The sequence below is a fragment of the Podarcis tiliguerta genome, assembly GCF_965153285.1.
Source record: "Podarcis tiliguerta genome assembly, chromosome: 4".
In the NCBI taxonomy this organism is placed as follows: Eukaryota; Metazoa; Chordata; class Lepidosauria; order Squamata; family Lacertidae; genus Podarcis; species Podarcis tiliguerta.
This window is the reverse complement of record NC_139537.1, coordinates 59,012,447-59,030,858: the sequence shown is the minus strand read 5'-3', so window position 1 is coordinate 59,030,858 and position 18,412 is coordinate 59,012,447. Positions and strand designations below refer to the sequence as shown.

The 18,412-nt window shown below is 38.1% G+C and overlaps 1 protein-coding gene across 7 annotated transcripts in view; it reads left to right on the top strand.

Annotated features, from left to right (window-relative positions):
- Positions 1 to 17,364, top strand: part of LOC310676718 (uncharacterized protein) — a 32,428-nt gene extending 15,064 nt beyond the window's left edge. For 5 of the 7 annotated variants that reach the window (XM_083438830.1, XM_083438824.1, XM_083438827.1 and 2 more), the window contains exons 2-11: positions 223 to 945; positions 1,262 to 1,380; positions 4,321 to 4,485; positions 6,512 to 6,599; positions 7,382 to 7,557; positions 8,252 to 8,459; positions 10,084 to 10,209; positions 11,965 to 12,124; positions 14,391 to 14,627; positions 17,096 to 17,364. In XM_083438830.1, the coding sequence (XP_083294956.1) occupies positions 258 to 945; positions 1,262 to 1,380; positions 4,321 to 4,485; positions 6,512 to 6,599; positions 7,382 to 7,557; positions 8,252 to 8,459; positions 10,084 to 10,209; positions 11,965 to 12,124; positions 14,391 to 14,627; positions 17,096 to 17,153 (2,025 nt within the window). In that variant the 5' untranslated portion in view covers positions 223 to 257 and the 3' untranslated portion in view covers positions 17,154 to 17,364. The remainder of the gene's footprint in view (positions 1 to 222; positions 946 to 1,261; positions 1,381 to 4,320; positions 4,486 to 6,511; positions 6,600 to 7,381; positions 7,558 to 8,251; positions 8,460 to 10,083; positions 10,210 to 11,964; positions 12,125 to 14,390; positions 14,628 to 17,095) is intronic. The other 2 variants (XM_083438829.1, XM_083438828.1) reach the window with 2 other exon arrangements.
- Positions 17,365 to 18,412: the final 1,048 nt, after the last annotated feature.

Below are 18,412 nucleotides of genomic sequence, written 5' to 3'. Positions count from 1 at the left end.
ATCTCTACAGCAGCACGTTAATGGAATTAGTCAGGAAGAGTGAAATACATTTCCCTTACATTTTTTCCATATATTATTTAATAATACACAAGCATAAAAACGCAATAGCAAGAAGCAGAGCAATTTCCCCACTTTTGCAAGATGCACAGTATGTCTGAAATATGTTTTGTCTCTTTTAATGTCTGTGGGTTTGTTTTGTTCGTTTTTACTCTTTCTTGTTAGGGTTCGCAAAGAGCCATCAGAGTTGATGGGATCTGATGGTTACAATGGAGGCAACATCAAACGCAACCACAGAAAACTCTGATCTTGTGAAGGGAGGTCATCTAGAGACAGATGATTGGTTGGCTTCTCCAAGAACTATCAGCGATGCTGAAGATGAAGCTACTGCGAGGGAGAACATTCACAATGACACTGAAAAAGAACCAGTAATGAAAGAGCCACTTGTGCTGATAACAGATTGGGATCCACGAGCTTTACCTAGCCAGGAGGAAGAATCCTTGAGACGCTCACGGTATAGGTTAGGAGGCTCTGCTGATAGCATATTATCTTTAACTTCTTCACATTCTCTCCTACCTCTTGAATGGAAAATTTTGAGATCTAGTCAATCAGAGAGCACACTGGCACATTTTTCTGATGCCACTCTAGAAAACACTGAAGGAGGACATAAAGATTCATCAAACAAGAACCAAGATGTTGTGGATGATATAATTGGAGATGAAGTTGCTTTCAAAGTATGTACTCGTATGCTCAACCATAATTTAGGTGCTGCTTACACTGCAGATTCCAGGACAGCCTTTCCAGTAATACACAATGGATCACCCAGCCCTAAAGATGCAAACTACTCAAAGAAAACTTCAGATAGTTCACAGTGCAAACATATACTGCACCCAAGAACAGAAAAGTTTCCAGATGTTGGAATGCAAGTTAATCAAGCGCATAACTCAGGTAACTAGGACAATCATGGGTGGGTAGTGGTTGTGACCTGGCGCGGTGGCTCCTTCACACACAACCCATCCACCTGGCCGTCATGGTGCATTCTGGGGTCCCACCAGACCCAGATTTGAATTCTGAACCAATCCGCATTGGCTGGGGGGGTGGGACAGGGAGCTGCCCTTGCTGCCCTAGTCTCCACTCAGGTCTGCTCCCAGAACATTTAAGCAGGCCAGCTCATAACTCAGGTAACTAGGACAATTAACTAGGTTCTTTGAATGAATGAACGAACGATTCAGTCGTGTAATGTTCTTCACATGTCCTTTTTCAGCAGCTGATAGAAAAGATTCAAGTTTGACTGACCAGCTTTGGATAGCTGCTGCATCAGCAAATAATTTACATAATATCGCCGTGTCAAATGGTTGGGAAGGCAATTCTTATCATCACAAGGTATTTTTAAAAAATTATTTTCTTTATTCAAATGTTACATATGTTTCTGGACTTTATGCATATTACCATATTTTTTGCTCTATAAGACTCACTTTTCCCCTTCTAAAAAGTAAGGGGAAATTTGTGTGCAACTTATGGAGCGAATGCAGGCTGTGCAGCTATCCCAGAAGCCAGAACAGCAAGAGGGCTTTCTGCTTTCACTGCGTAGCGATCCCTCTTGCTGTTCTGGCTTCTGACATTCAGAATATTTTTTTTCTTGTTTTCCTCCTCCAAAAACTAGGTGCGTCTTGTGGTCTGGTGCGTCTTATAGAGCAAAAAATACGGTAACTCCTAAGCACATAAGAGTCTTGCCAAATCACGCCAAAGATCCATCATAGCATCCTGTTTTCATAATGGCAAACCAGATGCCCATGGGATGCTGCAAAGAGGTCCCAAGAGCACTCTCCCCATGGGTGATTCCCAGCAACTGGTATTCAGAGTCCGATTGCTTCCAACTGTGCAGGAAAAAACATAGCCATCATGGCAAGTAGCCTTTGACAGCCTTATCACCCATTCATCTGTTCCCTTTTAAAGCAACTCACGTTGTTGGCCATCATTACGTCTTGTGGGAGTGAATTCGACAGTTTAACTATGTTATATTCCAACATTCAGCTTCATGGGATAAACTTGTAACATGAAGGTTTGGATATGGTGGTTCAGTTTATTTACTAATCATTAGTATCCAAACTATATATACGTGGAAAGGGCTCGTCCTTGTAACCTTGGTAGTGCAAGACATTCATAATAAAATAACTGACAGTGGCAATCGGGAAAGAAGGCATAAAGTTCCTGGCATATGAAATGAAAAAGCCAAAAATATCTCCCTCCAAAAAAAACTCCAGAGAGGTGACATTAAAAAAATAGAATATACTTGACTTCCTTTTCTTAAGATGTGTGTTTGGGAGGATCAATTGTGAACTAGTACTTTATTTGAAAATGATAGGTTTGCCTCTGGTTTGGCTGGCCCAAATGCATCTCATATACCACAGTTCAATAAGCAATGTGTGAGGATAGTATGTTTTGGTTAATGACAATGGACGCTGTATTCAGCCTATAATTAGCAGCCCCAGCTATTGCATGATATGGTCAATTTATACTTGCCTTCTAGGTATCTGCAAATAGTTCAAGTCTTTAAAAGCAAATCCATGGAAACCCATAAAATAGAGCATAAAATGAGGAAAATATTTGTAAATGTTACTATGGTTGTTTATATGTGATAGCTTTGATTACATGCAGACTGGAAGGGTGAAATATTTTTTTGAAGTCTGAATGGTATATGTGCCTCTGCACTAAAATGTAAAACTTCCAAAAAGCAGCACTGGTGATGGTAGCGGGGAGAAGGAAGAAATTCCAGGTGTTTGAACATCTTTCTACAAGCTCCAGTGCTTCCTCCTTTTTTCCATTGTTTTCTTTGCATTGGACATGCTAAACCAGGCTGCTGCTGCAGCAGCTGCTCAAGCTGTGCCTCTTGACAATAGCCTTGCCTTCTGGCCTGATGATGGTTAGATTCCCAACACAAAAGCTCTTTTCTGATGTAAATGGAGGGCAGTGACATTACACAAGGATTGTTGCGGATGCTGGATGTGGAATCATGAAAGCCGGCCAACCAGACAAAACGGCAGAGGTAAAATGGTAAAGTGCTGTTAAATTAAGGTTTTCTTTTTATAAAATATGAATAGAGCCGTCATCAAGCACTAAACAAAAACTATGGTAGCAACCATAAATTAAATATGGTAGCAACACATTTAGAATAACCCTTTCTCTGTGATAAAACATTTCAGTCAATGTCTGAAGCACAAAATATATATGCTTATGTGAAGAATCCAAATCTTCCAAATCATGATTATCTGCCACTACCGTTGTTTTATTTTTACAGAAACTAAAGTATTTTTTACTGGTTTCACCAATGCAAGATTTAGGAGCTCTTTGTATAATGCAGACTTCATGGATTTTTGTCTGAATGTATATAACTGTTTGGTGTTTTCAAGATTTTGCATTTCTCTGCTCTTTTTCTCATTTTGAGCACACTTACATTGTAGCACTCTGAATTTTCCCCAATGATACTTTTATGTTGCATTTGTTTATTATCTTCACTAAGTTTTTACTGAACCCTACAACCACTGCAGTTTCTTTATCTTCAAAAGATTAGTATATATGGATATCAGCAAATTGAGGGGTAGGTATAAAGCAAGCTTTATATGGATATGTGAGAAGCGTATCCTTTGTTACGGTTTTAACAATCCACTTGCTGTGTTTCATTTACAGTAACATGTCTAATCACAGACTTTTTCTCAGCAGTGAAGGTACCATCTAAGTTTAAATGTATATTGTTCTTCAGTTTTGTGCTGTTTATACGATAAGAAGCTTTAACCATTCATATATTTCAGATATTCAATGTTCATATTTCAGATGGTAAAAAAAACCATGTTTTTCTTTAAGGATTGTTGGAAATAACAAGGTTGAAGTTCTTAGTCTTTAGGGTGCCACGAGACAGGGCTAAACTTCTGAAGTTTGAATCTAGTATATGAACACCTGACTTGCTCTTTTGAACCATTTATGTTGCATAGATATGGCTTAGAGTTGTCATAATTTCATAATCTTTGTGGGGGTTTTGTATTGTGCTAACTATAAGCTGCTTAATGGACCAGGACCACAGAGGAGCTGAAAAGTATCCTATAAATTCAGTAGTAGTAAAAATAATAATATACAAATGCAATCTTTGTATACTGTATAAATACACAGGTTTGTTTGTTTTTTAAACAAAAGAGCTTTATTCTTAATACATGGAAAACAGCACACGTCACAATATACAGGACCATGCAACAGTTCTCATTACACAGCACAAATTAAATTAAACACTTGAAATTTCTTCTTGACTTTCTTTCCCCCCTTTTTTGTTAGTTAACAAAGAAAGGAAGGTCTCCTGCAATGTCAGAGTTTCTGCTGAAATCTCCAGATGAGAACAAACAGGAATTTCATCAACCCATGAAGAATGTGCAGGCTAAACGTCAAGTACTGTTGAATGGACAGAGTCCACACACAGATGATGGCAAACTTTACGGGAAGGTGAACGATTTGCATGTTTTTATATATATATATAGTTTCTTTCATTATAAGAACATAAGAAGAGCCTGCTGGGTCAGGCCAATGGCCCATCTAGTACAGCATCCTATTCTCAAAGCAGCCATCTGAATGCCTGTGGGAAAGCCCCAAACATGACTGGAGCACAAGCACCCTCTCCCATCCTGTGGCTTCCAGCAACTGGTATTCAAAGGCATTACTGCCTCCTATGGCGGAGGCAAAGCATAGCCATCATGGCTTGTAGCCACTGATAGCCTTATCTGTCTCATCCCCTTTTAAAACTATCCCGCTTCATGGCCTATTGTTTATGCACTGAGTGAAGAGGTATTTCTTTTACCTGTCCTGAACCTTCATTGAGTCCAGCTTCATTGAATCTCCATGAGTTCTAGCGTATAAGTGCGGGAGAAAGACCTCTCTCTATCCACTTTTCCCATGCCACGTGTAATTTTGTAAACATCTGTCATGGCACCTCTTTCTCCCCTTTCAGGACCTTTTCCAACTTGGCAATATCCTTTTTGAGTACCAGAACTGTACGGAATATTCCAAATGTGGTCACACCACAGATCAGTAGACCAGCGTTCTGATACCAGCAGTTTTATTTTCCATTCCTTTTCTACACACACCAGGTCAACATCTTCATCAACTGAAACACTTTCACTTTGCTGTTATCCTTAGTTCTGGCATACTATGAAATTCAAAAACGAATAGAGAATGCTCTGTTCTTAAATAGGCATATGACAGCTGCAGGAGTGAAGCTACAATTAACTCACCAGCAAAACCTTCTAAAAGAAGTGGGGGCACGGGAAATAAAAACCGTGTAATTCCCCATTCCTTTGCTTCCTCCCTCCATATTATACAGTATACTTAAAGAACAATTGATTGAATAGATTAATGAAGCGGTTGTGTACTTGCGTGATTTGACTTCTGAACAGGGGAGTGGCAAGTCAAGTGAACTGAAATGCTTCCGAAATAGATAATCTTGATTGTACACTAAACAGATGGCAATGGCAGGAACTCAAGAGATAAAAATAGTCCAATGAGTGAGTTGCTGCAGACTCTTAGTCAGGGCTGTAAGCACAGGTTTTTAGGAGCTTATCACACAGAAACTTTAAGAACAGAAGGCTAAAAAGAAAACATATAGAGAGGAGAGAAATCACTTTTTTGTATTTAACACTTATATGCCACCGCATAGCCAGTAATGAAAAATGAAAAGTAATCAGAGCAACAAAAGTCAAAGACAAAAATTCTCAGCTTTACGTTTTCTCAGCTAAACAAACTAATGGATGGGTATGGAAAAACCACAGGTTTTATCCAGTAATGAATCTAAGAGATAGCATACCACACCAAAAATAAACAAAAGCTATCCAAATAAATACTTGAACTCTCAAAATATAACAATGACGATTTTTACAAGTATGGGAATGCCAGTATGCAAAGTAAATTTGTGGAAAAAATAAAAGCTTAATAATAAAAAAAACATAAGATACAAGATAATAGATCAGGGTTTTTCTTCCTAAATTACAAAGAAGGCTCAGTTAAAGGTGAACATAGAGAACTTATTTCATATTCATTGATAGGATGAGGAATACTATAAGCAAGAATGTAAAAAATGCATTGTACAGTATTCAAATATCTTGTTATTTCCTTTGTTCTTAGAGGTTGTCCCAATTTTGCTGTTGTTGCAAACTCCCAGATTTTATCAATCCAATCATTTATTGTTAGTGCCTCCACTTGTTTGCATCATTCATATATGTGTGTGTGTGTGTGTGTGTGTGTATCTCACACACACAGATGGATATAAGTATGTGTGACTTTATATAGATATATTGTAAGACATCAATTTAGAAAACTCAGAAGTATGGGGAAAGCACATATTAAGAATTCAGAATTCACATATTCAGAATTACAAATAGAATGCCATATTTTTATCTTCTCCGTGTAATAAAAAATGTGGTTTTTGAAACTGGAATATTTCAAATGAACAAACTAATGCAATTTTTTTTTTTTAAAGGAGATAGAATTTCTTAATGAAGAGCTGTCAACTTGTAGCCTGCCAAAATTTGAATGCAACTCTCCCGGAATTCTACAGCAACAGATTGGTATGAAGTCATGTAGGCTTGTTAATTTCATCATTCAACATTCAGTGCCTTTATTTTAATTTCCATTTGAATGTGTGCTAATTGGTTTTCATATGCATCAGTCCACATGATGACCCACATTTATTAATTTCTGTGAAAGTTCAAATAGCATTTTAGAAAAACCTTGAAACCATGTTCTTCTCCTTCTAAGTACTATAGGATAAGTGTTCATGTTATTGGCACCACTACAATCCCACAACTGATTGGTTAACACTGGCTACAGACAGCCAACACTATGGCAATAAATTTAAGCATCAGCTTAATGCATTATTTCCCTTTTCCCTGCTAAAATCTCTAAATGCACTCAAGTAAACAAACTTTCCACCCCAAACCATTTCAAGCTGTACAATTTTCCCCAAAAACTTTACTCAAAGTCAAAGTCATAGAGTTGGAGGGGACACTGAGGGTCATCTGGTTCGACCCCTGCAGTGCATGAGTCTTTTGCGCAAAGTGTGTATCCTATGCCTCTACAAATACTAGGCACCATTCAAGCAAGGCTGTATTTTTATGCACACTTTTAATTCATTCTGAGAAACAAGTGTAGTCCTGGGATGCAAGCTAAGTATTTTGAAGTCCCTTTTATTTCAGTAGGAGAGTTGCAATCCTATGCACGTCTACTGAGAAATAAGCTCAGTGAGACTTACTCCCCAGGTAAGTGTATCTTGCATTAAAGTCTTAAGCCCAATAGGCCTTAAATGTGACTAGACGATGCATACTGAATATTTTTGCATATTGATACACAGTAAACCTTAAAAGCCAGATCACCGATCTTCAAGAAGCCAATGAGACTGCGGTCTTAGAGCTAGCAAAGGCAGATGAGGAGATTTCACAACTGAAGAATGAAATGGCTCAATTAAAATCTGACTATATGCAGAAGTTAGCAGACTCTAAAGAAGAAAATCTTAATCTGAAGAAAAAGGTAAGGGGTCTGAGACAATCCTTTATTATAACTTATATACTTTAATTTTAAACCTGTGTTTTTCTTTAAGTGGGGTAGAAGACAGGTAATATATATTTAATCATGTATCAAACAGTAACCAAAGCTATAATTAGTCAACGGGTGATATTCATTTGTTTTATGCCTACAACTGTGAGCTTAAACATTCTTAGTATGTATTTGTCTCCTAAATGTTTTATAAAATAATTGCATATTTTACACATTCACTGCTAAACCATGGTGTAAAGAATGATAAACTCACTGCTTGCAGAAAAGTACCACAGAAGAGAAAGAGTTCTGGCCTTTTTACTTGCATGTTTGGTTTGTTTGTTTATTAAATTCGTTGTTCACTTACTTTGCCACGGCAACTCTAAGCAATGTGCTATATTTTATGTGACTTAGAATTTATTTTTACATGGGAAATTCAAACATAAGAACCTGTCCTGCAGTCTGCATTGGCACAGGACCAGGTAGGGTGCATTGTGCAATTTCTCTGCACATGAATATAATCCATTAGGCAAAACTTTAACCAACCTGGGAATTACAGCAGTTCAGAAGTGATCAGTTATGCTTTAAACAATTGATTTCTTATATGTTGATTTCTACTCTTTATTGCTTTCCTCCTTCATGATCAAGAATCAAAACACAGTTTAAACTAATTCTTCCCCCTCTAAAGATCAATAGGATGCACAGCAGACATGATCCAGTAGACACTTATGAGCAGACCTTGCATGAAGAGATTTGTGAGCTAAGAGCTGAGTCCAGGAGACTGAGGGAAATCGGCCACCAGCTGAATGAGGAAAACCACAGGCTGAAAGAAGAGCTATGGGATGTAAAGAGGAAATATGAATGGCTCGTGCATACAGTTGCTGGCAAACAGGATGGTAAAGGAACCACCATTATGGTATATTGCTTGGGTTCTTACGATGATCAGTAAACAGCCCAGTATGTTGCTCCAGCAAAGATAGGAGGCCACATCTCATTAACAACATTAACACCAGTTACTTTTGAGCAATGACTTTATAGCAGAGCTTCATGGCAGTAGCATAGCATGGGCAGGCACAGGGGCAGTTGTCCCAAGTGCATAATTGTTAGGGGCACAAAATTTCAACACCTCAATACAGCTGCCTCAATTCACAGTTTCATCACTGGGCTCTGTTGAAAATGGCTCCTCTGTGCAAACTAGGAAGTGACCTTTGCAGACAATGGAACGACTCTTCTTGTCTCTGCAGCTGTGATCTTCTGAGCGATGCAGATGCCGTTAGGCAGTTGAATGTGCATGCATACTCTGTCCGTTTCCCTCACTCCCACCCCCTCTCTGTGTGGCCCCGGACGCTGGCAACTCATGCTACACCACTGCTCATTGAGCCCATTCTTCTCCATGGGTTCATCATGTGTCCACTGCAATGTAACTAATACAGGAGGAAGACTGACTATAACAGGCCCCTATCCATCACTATTGTGCACTGGCTGATGTATAAAAAATAGTTGCTACTCGCCATGCAATCAGATAGACCTGGTCCTGGGGTTTCTTAAGAGGATAAAGTGCATTTAACAGGTTTTCAATAATGATAACAACAATAATCATAATCACTGAAGATATAGTGACAATGAACTTGATTTCAACCACCAACTTCAATATGAATCCTATCATGGAGAGAAAGGTCTGAGATATACATCACCTCATCATTCTGGGTTGCCTCTGTGTTTGTGCCCAGAATGACTGTTTTCATTTAAAAAGATCTTGTCTCTAGTCATTAGGTACATCTTTATACCCTCAACAATTATCCCAAGTATTTTATAAATTATCAGAGGCAAAGCTATAACATTAACACCAATACTACCACAGTGAAATTCACCAAAACAAATCTTTATTGGAATTCGAAATGCCAGAAGAGGTATTTGTTGATTAACTGTAAAGGTGATTAACCCTCAACAGGTAATTAATACTGTCAGAGTTGATGGTTAGCAAAAAGAGATCCAGCACTACAGAAAAGGGACTTCAACTTTCTACTGCGGTCACAGCAATGCTGAATCATGGCAAATAGCTATAAAATAGCTTTCTTAAAACTAAAAGTGCTTGAAGATCAGTGCAACTAGCAGCAGTTTGTATATTTATTTTACATTAAGTTCTTCCAATGAGTATCTAATGTTACTCATTTGATTACAGTTTATTTTAAATGTGGCATCTGTGATAAGACAATTCTGTTCCCAGCTATACTAAAGCCAAAGTGTATTTCACACATCTTAATTTAAAATACTAATAATAAAGCAGGAAGTTGCTCTTTCAGAAGACATTCAACCAACAAACGGAAAAGACATTTCACTTTTTGAAAATACATCATTTTAATAATTAAAGTATCAGTGCTTAATAAAAAATAGTTTCGTTTTAATAGACTGCATCAACAGTGATTTAAAAAGATTGACTGAATGAAATATTATTGCTTTATAATATCTAAAACATCTAAGCAGAATTTGATAATAAGCAAGGCTTTTATTTTTATCTAGAAAAGATACAAGAACGTTCTAGGAAAAATGCTTCTTCCCCATCATCCATAAATAGTGAATCTACAGAATTTCTGATTTCTGGATACTGTGACACAGGGCTAGCAAAAGAAAACAGAGACTTAAAAGGTATGGTAATTAAAATATGCAATTGCACATCTTCTCATTTTGCCTTGTTAGCACAGAAAATAATAAAAAAGTATACTGCATGTTCCCATGAATCTTCATATGGAAAGAAAAATCACTTAATTGGTTTTCTGTTTTCAGCTTTCTTTTTATGCAGTCAGTGAAAAGTAAGATCTATTTGGCTGCTTAGAGTTGTGAAATACTTCCTCCAAACATTACTTGCTTTGGATATGGCCTTTCCCCACAAAACATGCCAGATATCAGTGGACCCAAAATATAGGAAAAAATCTGAGCTTGGGTGTTATTGCTTTTAGTAATGCATCTGCATGCTTTATTGGATTGGGATAAATTAAGAACCTCAAAAGTGTAGACTCCCTGCATTCGTCCAATATGGGGGAAAGGAACATTGGTCAACATACTGTTTTCAGTACTGGCAAAACAGCCACAAAATGTGATGGCTATGTAAGGATTTTACATTATCATAAAGGCATTCAGACAGACAACTGAAGAAAAGACTAACCTTGGAGCTGGGAGTCCAATTTAATTATTATTATTATTATTATTATTATTATTATTATTATTATTAAAATTTATATACTGCCATATGCCTGCAGGAATATAAAACCATAAAGTACATAATCAAAATAAAACAACAACCCAGTAACACACACACACACACCATATTTGTAAAAGGGCATAGGATGTCAATCAAATCAACCAAAGGCCTGGTTAAAGTGGAATGTTTTTGCCTGGCGCCTAAAGTTGTATAATGAAGGCACCAGGCAAACCTCCCTGGGGAGAGCATTTCACAGATGGGAAGCCACTGCAGAGAAGGCCCGTTCTTGTGTTGCCACCCTCTGGACCTGTTGTGGAGGAGGCAGACGAAGAAGGGCCTCAGAAGATTATCTCAGGGTTATCTTATCTGACCATTCTTATCTCATCTATTCTTATCTGACCAATAGATTTAACTATTATTTTCATCCTTGGAGTTGTCACAATATATCTGTAGTGGTATATCTTATTATTTGAACGAATGTGCTTTTGGCAACTCCATATCATTTTTCCAAGAGCACAGAAATAACCAGGAAAGTCAAACCTTTAGCCCCGGGAGTTTATCAGGGCCTTCAAGAATCCCCAGTACATCAAATGACATCTCCAGGACTATGAAGCAGACTAGCCAATGACTGAGGCCACATCAGTGTCTCTTCCCTTGTCCCCTTTCAAATTAGCGATAGTGTGGCAAGTAAAGAGAAGTTTGATCAAACTGAGTGCACTGGAGCAGGCTGTGCAAATTACAGTGTTCTAGCATTTTTCATAAAAAACAACAACCAAACAAACCATAGATTGATGCACTTTAATGGTTTCCAGGATAAATATCTAGATTTTTACAACTTAAGTATCTGAGGTGAGATAAGGTTTTTTAGTTTTTTGCACACAAAATTATAGAATATAATTGGGAACTGGTTGGGTCTGTTGGTAGGGAACTGGTTCCACATTACCTATTTGAGTTGGGCATCCTTGAACAAAATATTGCAACTAGATTTGATCCAAATTTTTGAGCAGCTTTTTAATGTTTTTTTAATTGTGTTTCATAAACCTTTTATTGACATCACAAACAAATCAATGCAGAATTATCACTTCCCCAGTGACACAAACATTTGCTAAAAGAAAGGAGGCAGAGCAGTCTATCGTCACATCTCTTGGTCTCCAGGGAGATTAGACATCTGCAGTGTAATTTTTTTTTATTATTTAATCAAGACGATGCATCTGAAGAGGTCACAGAGGCGAGCAGCATCAACTTTCCTTGCATTACTCAACACAATCAAACAAGTCATGAGAACTATGATCAAAACATCTCAAGTTCATCTTCGAGTGGTGTCTCTCAAGTGGACACTTGCAATAAATATTATCCAAGCAGGTAAGAATTGAATGGACATGAATATGATTGTGTTGTAAATGTAGTTTTCTGCTGTAAAGAAAAAGGTTGAGACCCCAGACTGTGTAGTACTGCCAACTTAATGAATGCAAAGAGGTCAAGTAACTCTTCAGCAACAGTCTAGCTAAAGCAGGAAAGCACTGAAACATGTCTGCTGGGCTTGAGCTCATCACAAGATCAAGGACTGACTTTCCCCTTTGCTCTGATTGTGTATAGATGTCAGCCAGCACATTAGATGAGATCAATCGTGATCTTCTGTGCGCTCAAAGATGCGACAGCTAGGATTGTTTCAATTTATGGATATAATGCTAAGCTCACTTCAGAAAGGTAGGGCTGTGAGAACTACGTGGAACTGAATGAGTGGCAGGTGTTGCATTGACAACTGTGGGTACACTGATTGCCGCAGCAAAACCATTGAATAGGAGGGGAAGCAGTAGCATAGGGGGTCCCTTAATGCTAAGTAAGCCAAAACCAAGATAGGCACTAAAACATACCTAAATCTCAATCCAAGCTTACTGCATGGTGGTTTTAACATTACAAATTACAGGAAAAGATCACCACCAAATATTCTCTTTAGCACAGGGGAGGGGGATCCCTAACCCTTCAGGACTCTCCCTAGGTCACACACCTCACCAGCCCTACTCCACGCCCTCTAAGTAATTCTGCTGGAGTGGAATGTGCCCTTGAGTTGTGCCAATGCCCCTTGCTTGCCTGCTTGGTGCAATAGAGAGGGGCCTGTGCATGCAGAAGCCTTTGGCTTTGTGTGTCTGGAACGTGTCATATTTTATAAAGAATTTTTTTCCATTGCTGCACCCATTTTTGCCTTTGGACCTAACACCATGTGAATGCAGGCTTTGAAAAGTTGGCCATGAGGGAATGTGGCCCTTTATTTCTGCAATTTCCACATAAAAAAGGCAAAGCTATGTACAGTGAAAATCTATTTCTATCCCACACTTCATTAAACCTGGTGATCCTATGGCAAAACCATAGAATAAAAGCACTTAAAAACAATGAACGATATTCTATTTCTGACCAGGACCCTTCCATGACCCACATACAGCATTTTAGACCTCTGCCTCCTCCTTTGCCTTTCTTATCTGTCCTGCAATGTTGTTAAAAAGACCTTCTATAATGCTATTAAAGAGAGGCATGGACAAACCTAAATCCAAATCTTCCACAAATACTGCAAGGATTTTACTTTACAAATACTTTACAAGGATAATAATTAATTCCTTGCTTTCCTAGAGACAAATGAAGCAGCTTGTCCTCAGTCTCTTTCATGTATCACTACCGTTTAAAACACAGAGTATGTTTTGCCAAGAGAGGAGGAGTTTGATTTTGTTAAAATGTGTACAGCAGCTACCACTGGTTGAAGTTGAAAGAACCTGCTACATAAAAGATTTTTCTTGCAACTTCCCTGTAACATCAGAGCTGTGGCTTACATCAGAATAGCAGGGCTGTGTCTTGTTTCTTCTGCAGACCAAATAGCAGCCAGCTGTCCCCTAATTTTGTGCATGAAGATTCCCACATGTTGTTAGAATAAAGAATTTGAACAGATGTTATTGTTACCCCCCCCCCCAAAAAAAATATCACGGCTCTTTTACTTAAGTTCAAGGAAAACAACTGTTTTTCTCAGGTACCTGTAAGGGCCAAAGTAGACATGATGTGAGAGATCTGTGATCACATCTCAGGTATTTTTATACACTTTAAACCAGCAGTGTGGATCCACAAATTGTACAAGAACCACAGTACTATGGGAGAGGCGTGTAACCACTTTCTTGCATGTCATTTCACCGATATAAATACCATCCAGTGAAGCTTTGAAGGAAGAGGAGAGAAAACTATGGGCACCCATTTTGTACCCATCTTTCCCCCCTGTGAGCATTTCTCCTATTTAAATATTTACAGAACTGTGATTATCCCTAGAATGGGAAGAAGATGGGAACAATATAGGTGTCTATCCTTGCGCTTCCTACATTGGCTTGGGGATAGGGGGCACTGACTGAAGGAAATGGAATTGTGAGGGTAAACATTCAACAACATGGCCCAATCCAATTTTGTTTCTGCAAAAAGTTGTTGGGATTCAGTCCCAGGTTTCCCGTCATGTGTAGTTTGTTCATAAGATATGTAGGATTCTTTGGTTATCATGAAGAGTCTGAATAATAAAGTTGTGCTGGAGTACCAAAATAAAAAAGGACTCTTACGTCTTAAAGGAAAGCTATTGATTTTCTACAACTTTTTATCCCAGGATTTGTCTAGATAAGGCGGCACTATCAAGACGACCATTTGCACCCAGGAATGTTACAGACTTGAAAGTTGGAAACCTAGTGAAATTTTCATGCCCAGCAGGAAAAATCAGCAAGGGAACTGTTAAGTATTTGGGACCACTTTTGGGGAGAGAAGAGGACTACCTTGGAATAGAGCTGGAAGGGGATCAAATAGGAAGGCATGATGGAACTTTTCAAGGAACACGCTACTTTCTTTGGTAATGTTTACTCTTCTACCTGGCAATAGTATATTTGAGATCTTCCCTTCCCACCCTGAACCCAATTTTCCCCAGGGGCAGAAATAAAGCAATTTCACAGTCTTCTTGTTCAACATTTTAGCTTTACCGTGCATAATATGCAACCACTAATGGTTCACAAATGTGTGTTGGCAAGTTTGTGGTTTTGAAGTATTGCGCAAAATACAACATTACAAAAGCTATACTACTCAATTGAATATATTACTGGTGAGGACAGGGTTCGTGGCATGCTCCTTAGAATTAGGATAGTAACTAACAATAGCAGTAAGTTCACTTTTTATTGATGAGAGCTTCAGGATTTAGCTACTGTCTGTAGCAAATTGTGTTAAGCATTGATATCAGTGTGAATGCAAGTACCTTGCATCCTCCCACCTGCAAGAGATGGAAAAAGCAAAGTATGTGGGAAATCCTGTATCACCACCTCATCAAGACTAGAATTTCACAATTTTTTGCACTTTATCAAACAGTAACCATGCCTTGTACTCCTTATTTGGAGTGATGGCAAATTAATGTGCTGTTATCAAACATTTAAAAAGCATTATTCTCACAGAGCTTTGTAAATGCACCATTCGCAACTTAAAACATGTGTAAATGCTTTACACCATCAACTACAAGGTATTAAATGTTTGACTCCCATAATTGTGGCAGGTTTGGAATTCCCTCCCAACAGAGGTGTCTGGCACCTTCATTATGCATTATTACATATTTCTAGAACCCACTCTCGTTGTGATTGTAATTCGTTTTAAACTGTTTGTATCTCATCCTGTGTCTGTCTGGTGAAGTGGGTAATAAATCTAAAAAAAAGTTTTACTGGTGCTATTAAGCATTGCAATGGATGTAGGAGAAAAATCCTGAAAATGTAATGTTTTCCTGGCACTCTATATATGCCTGTTCCTGCCCACTTTCTGCCTCCAATCAATTATTTTATATCTATGTATTATAAATGTCTGAGAACTTCCTTTATATAATGGACATTATGAAAATTCTAAAGAACAAATTGCTTTGTGCATCACTAGAGAGAAAAGCTTGCACTCAGAAATTCTATAGTTCATAGTAGCTCGATAAACACAAGATGTGTGCGTGAGCCCAAGATTCACCTTATATTTGTGCATGTGCATATATATATATATATATAACCTGAGTTGTTCTTTCCACTTCATTCTGTGCTTTGGGTTCAGAGGCACTTTGTATAAAACAAATTCATTCTTATGGTGAATCTAAAAATTACTTTTCCTTTTTGGCAGAAGTTGCTGAAATTTGCAAGTGTATGAACCCTCTAGTTTTTCTTCAGACTGCATAAATCTTTGCAGAACTCCTCCAGACTAGATTAAGCCTGCCAGAGGCTTCTGTGGGAGGTGTAAAAGGAACTCACATTCTCCATAATCAGTATTAGGGCAATGCATTTGCTAGGCCAACTAAAACTCCAGAATCCATATTAGTTTAATATTTTCAAGTTCAGGGAAGCATGGGGGCTTGTGTCTTGCTTTTTCATAACTTAAAATAATTAAGAGGGAGCTGAGTTGTGTGTATTCTTGCTTGTGCACTTTTCAAAACATTAGCTGGCTTTGCTTTCCTGGAGTTTCTCCCAGAGTTTGTGGGGACAAAACTAGTACGTAAAAAACGAGTGCTTTTAAATTGCTGGAAACCTCAGAGTTTTGTGTGACTGGAACAGTGCATGTATCGCCTATTAACCACAACCTATAACAGGAATAGCCAAAATAGTGCTTTCCAGATGTTGCTAAGCTACAACTCTCAGCATCCCTGCTGAGCTGTAGCCCAACACCTAGAGGGCACCATATTGGCCATCTCTAGCAATTTGTATCTCCATTCCAAGTCTGAACCATGCTGTGCTCTTCAAATTTTAATACTAGCTTTACCACCTGAGCAATGGCTGTAACTTTAGTGCTGCAGGGAGCATTTATCTATCCCCTCAAATAATCCTGATATCTACTTTCAGCAATGCCTTATCATTTCTTGATCCTTTCCTCAATTTATTTTTTCCTGTCTCTACCAGTGCTACAGTATACATCTCCACTATTGTATCTCCCAGAGTATAGGTGATAAAGTGGTGAAACGGAAACTATCCTCAACAGCAAAAATGGGGGGGGGGGGGAGAGAGAGAGAAAGAAAAAGAGAGAGAGAGAGAGAGAGATAATAAAGTCACAATTAAAAAATAGTAAAGGGTTTCCCACTAACAGAAAATTGTGCATTTTCCCCCTGTCATGCAGAAATGTCTTTGTTGTCTTTAAATTGTGGCCTTTTAGAATCCAAACAGAAAACACTGTCCAGCAGCAGATTTCTGTTTGCATGACCATCGAAGTAACTTTCACCGAGTTTGTAACTCTTGTTGGTTAGTTAACTTTATGTCGTAAAAAAGTCATGTCAAAGAACCATATCCACATTACTGACTTTCAAAATTTGTTTTCCAGTGCACCTAACAAAGGAGTTTTTGTTAACTTCAGCAAAATCATTATTGCCTGGGAATAACGATTCCACTACATCCTGAACAATGAATGCATGGACTTTAAAGCCTTCCAATATATTGTGCTTCTGGTGCAAAGAAGAAACAAAGTGTTTAGAACTCTGTTCATCAGTGTATTTCTTCCATTTTTATCAAGTTGTATTTGAGCATTTTATAGTATTGTATTTTTTGGAAAATAAAACTAGTTGTGCTATTACTGAAAATGCAAACAGCAAACATCTGGACTCAAGTCATAATAGGTATGAATTTCCCCAATGAACTGATTTAAAACAGTTTATTTTCCTTTCCATGTAGAGCAATCAAGCTTATGATTGCTTACATATTTTTACAGAGAATGGAAACACATGAACAAAGTGGTAAACAAAAACAGCTGAAGTGATTTCCATGATTTTCCATTAGGAAAAATATGCAATCATAACTGCAGATACAGTTGTTGCTGCTTCCGCCACCCCTACTAAAAGAAAAATGTACCTGAAGGCATGGCTAGGATAGCCTCTGTGTACAAGAAGTAAGCCCAGATAGCAAATGAGCCCAAGATAGCAAAGAATCTGGATTCTTCCACCATTCATAAATAGCTACAGTGGACTAATACAGCTATCCCTCTGAAAATTAGAGAAATCTTATCACAAACTTGCTGAATTGAATCTACCATGGTTGGGAGCACATTTGTAAACAACCTCTCCCTCTTTGGGTTCACAGTTCACAGTACTGGTTATGAAAATAAATTTTAGCTAGTTTTCAAGCTCTTCTAAATCAACTGTACCATTTCACCAGCCATAACAGAGTGCCTGGCGAGAGTTAGAACCTTTTCCTGATAGCAGTAGTAATAGAAAAGTCCATCTAAGTACGAAGGAGCTGGTATATCTGACTAGGCATGAGAATTTATTATTCACTGGTTGTAAAAACGGACCTAGCTTACATTGTTTGGAATTTGATATTTATCAGCCATAGGTTCAGAAGACATGATTACATATATTTTATCTACCAAGCTCCTAATTCACCACTTGGCTTGAACTGGTACTTGGACCTGCTGGATCTATGATGAAATAGTGAAGTGACATCATAAAATGGCAACAATAGCAGCCTGAGGGAGCAGATTTTTGCTAAAGATCATTTAGCTCACTGTGGATCTCAGCCATGCTGAAATGTTAGCTAGCATCAGTTCAGCAACCTATAGAAGCAGCTGATGGTGTGCTTAGTTGCACCTTGTGACTGAAATGTGGAAGCCTGAAGATTACAAAGCAAGAGTTTTTAATGGTTAAGG